Below are 2989 nucleotides of genomic sequence, written 5' to 3'. Positions count from 1 at the left end.
TATATATATATATATATATATATATATATATATATATATATATATAAAATGCTGCAAAAACTAAATTAATACAAAAAAATGAATTGTATTTTTTCGCTTTATAATCACCTAATGCTTATTTGCCACCCGCTGCCATGCCTCCAACTGACTGTCGACAGGAAACTAGAAACTATCATCATAAAATGGTACAGTAGTACAGATAGCTAGACCACGAGGGGGCGGGCTAAAGATGTCCGATGTCCGCCGAGAGGTCCAGTGACTGGTCATGCGGCTCGCTGTCAGGAATAATGGTTGTACGGAGGGAGAGGGTGCCCGATGCCATTCTGATAGTGATGATGCTGGCGGTGGGCGATGTATTCTGCGTAGCTCATGGTCATCTTTTCACTACGGTACCTAAAACAACGGTGAAAAAAGGGGTAAGCATCAGAACAGTGAAAGACGCTTGAAATAATGTGCACAACAGATCGGTGAATAACTAAAACTGTACAAATTCAATCATATCATCTCAGAAGACTTGTAATATAGCGTACAAGTTAGAAGAACTACTGGCGCGTTGTCATTTTTGGAGCACAACAGCATCGACCACTATAAAGTTCTGTTGAAGGGAAAATATCAATTCATATCTTGCTACATTTTCCATTTTGTGTTTTATAGAATAAGTCAAAGAAACTAAGAATTTTTATTGATTTATTTAGGGTCACACTTTAGTTTGGGATTAATTCTCACTATTAACTCTGATGTTTGTGCCTTGTGCCATTGGACGCCACTACTAAAAGATTAATCTACTAATAAATAGCCTGTGAAAAAAATAAATAAAAAATTGTTCAGAAAAGGAAATTCTCTCACCTGGTCAGTTTAATAGTCTTCCTGAAGTCATTTGTGATAGGAGCTTTGTAACCTCCCTTTCGAAGTAAGGAATCTATGGTCTGAATGTGGTCCCATCCTATCAAGACAAAACAAATTCAATCACGTTCTTTCATACTGATTATTACTTTTTGGTCTGCATCTCGTTTCTGCTGTTACAATGTAATTCAAGACATCACAAACAGAAATCAGGCAAGTGTATTTTATACTCACCTTGCTCCTTCGCAACCTCTGGCAGGTAGGTGGCGGTGCGCTTTGATCCTTTTTCATTAAAAAATTCTATCCTAATTCCGTGAACACCCACCTAGGAAATAAAGACATCTTGAAAAACCATATATATTTTTTCCATACTTGACCTATGTGTAATTGACAAATACTGTTACTTTGGTGCTGAAAATGACATAAAAATTGTAAGAATAGGTTGTTGAAAGAGGAAAAATTTCATCTGTGCATCTGCAATCAGTTCCGCTCCCGCTCTCTTTAAAAGGGACAGGAAGAGACAGACATACTGACAAATGAAATATGAAACCAAATAAACAATTATACATCATAGATGCCTGCCTGTAGTCCAAATTCAAAATATTGGAGAGAGTCGTTTCTCCCGCCCCCTCCTCCTCAGAGTAGACACTCACATGGGTTGCCAGATTGAGGACTCGCAACAGGAACAACCACATGTATAGCTTTTCACTGTAAGTTGATTTATCCATGTTTTAATACGCCTCTGGTCACAGAGCTTTTTAGTTGGATGCCGTGGCTTTTTAGGTTGGGTAGAATCTGCGATCTCTGACCCAGTTTGTTTTGTTGGCTTCCATGGCTGCAAAAAGCTGTTTTTACGCCAACTGGCAACCTGTGGTGTCAGAATACTATTGGGTGCATTGGCAGTGGGCGGAGTCACACAGATCAAAACAAAAACATTGCATGTCCTTCAAGTGGGTTTGTCAAATGCCATTAAAAGGAAAAGAAGCTGCTCAAATGGGCGTGATGCTGAAGAACTAATGAGGTCTGTTCTAGTACATTTACAATATTTGATACGCTATTTTGCTACAATGTACTTGCATTGTTATGCACAAAATTCAATAATGAATTCAAAAGTAGTGTATTGTGCACTTTTTTCCATTTAAAAGTACTGCTATATGAACAAAAGTGCAATAGCATTTGGTTTGCAAACACTTTAAACAAATAATGTGCTTTTTTTTTACAGCAGTATTCCTTTTACATAGTAGCATTTAAAATATTTCTTGTAAATCTCAACTTATAACATTAATGTAATCAAATTAAATGTAAATCCATAGCTATTTGCCACTGTCCATAGCTATTTGCCCCTGCCAGGGCATTAACGTTTTTATAGAAAATATTTTATAGTTTGTTATGAAAAAAAAAAAAAAAGTTATGCTCAGAGTCCAGAGCCTCGATCATAACATTGTAACAGGCTCCTTCCGAGTAGAGACCTGCACTATCGCGGGACCTAACGTAGCAGAGTGCGGCGCGGGACAACACCTGATGGGTGAGGTCGAGTGCGGGTGGGTAGAGACTCGTGTGTGCGGGATGCTGGAGAATAAGGGTGTATCGCACTAGGCAATCTTTTTTTTAAGATTTATTTTTGGTAGTGTATTGTGCACTTTTTTCATTTAAAAGTACTGCTATATGAACAAAAGTGCAATAGCATTTGGTTTGCAAACACTTTAAACAAATAATGTGCTTTTTTTTTACAGCAGTATTCCTTTTACATAGTAGCATTTAAAATATTTCTTGTAAATCTCAACTTATAACATTAATGTAATCAAATTAAATGTAAATCCATAGCTATTTGCCACTATATATATATATATATATATATATATATATAAACCTGATGTCTTATTCAGATAGAAATTGGAATATTAGATTAATCTGGTTATGCCAATCAGGTTAAAGGGCTAGTTCACCCAAAATTCATTAATTCATTAAGTCATTAATTACTCACCCTCATGTCGTTTCAAACCCGTAAGACCTTCGTTCACCATCAGAACACAAATTAAGATATTTTTGATGGAATCTGAGAGCTGTCTGACCCTAACCGTAATTTTACAAAGCTACGAGAATACTTTTTATGTGCAAAAGAAAAAAAAAAAAGAACGACTTTCTT

General features: G+C 36.3%; 1 protein-coding gene across 1 annotated transcript in view; it reads right to left on the bottom strand.

Annotated features, from left to right (window-relative positions):
• Positions 1-243: 243 nt before the first annotated feature.
• The window catches only part of LOC107695102 (AMME syndrome candidate gene 1 protein), a 29134-nt gene continuing 26388 nt past the window's right edge, over positions 244-2989 (bottom strand). Inside the window, exons 4-6 of the mRNA XM_016494910.1 lie at positions 1078-1168; positions 847-943; positions 244-393 (exon numbers count right to left, since the gene is read on the bottom strand). Coding sequence (XP_016350396.1) covers positions 279-393; positions 847-943; positions 1078-1168 — 303 coding nt within the window. The 3' untranslated portion in view covers positions 244-278. The remainder of the gene's footprint in view (positions 394-846; positions 944-1077; positions 1169-2989) is intronic.

The sequence above is a fragment of the Sinocyclocheilus anshuiensis genome, unplaced genomic scaffold (genome assembly GCF_001515605.1).
Source record: "Sinocyclocheilus anshuiensis isolate Anshui unplaced genomic scaffold, SAMN03320099.WGS_v1.1 scaffold506, whole genome shotgun sequence".
Taxonomy (NCBI): Eukaryota; Metazoa; Chordata; class Actinopteri; order Cypriniformes; family Cyprinidae; genus Sinocyclocheilus; species Sinocyclocheilus anshuiensis.
The sequence above is the reverse complement of the archived record's forward strand: the minus strand, read 5'-3'. Positions and strand labels throughout refer to the sequence as shown.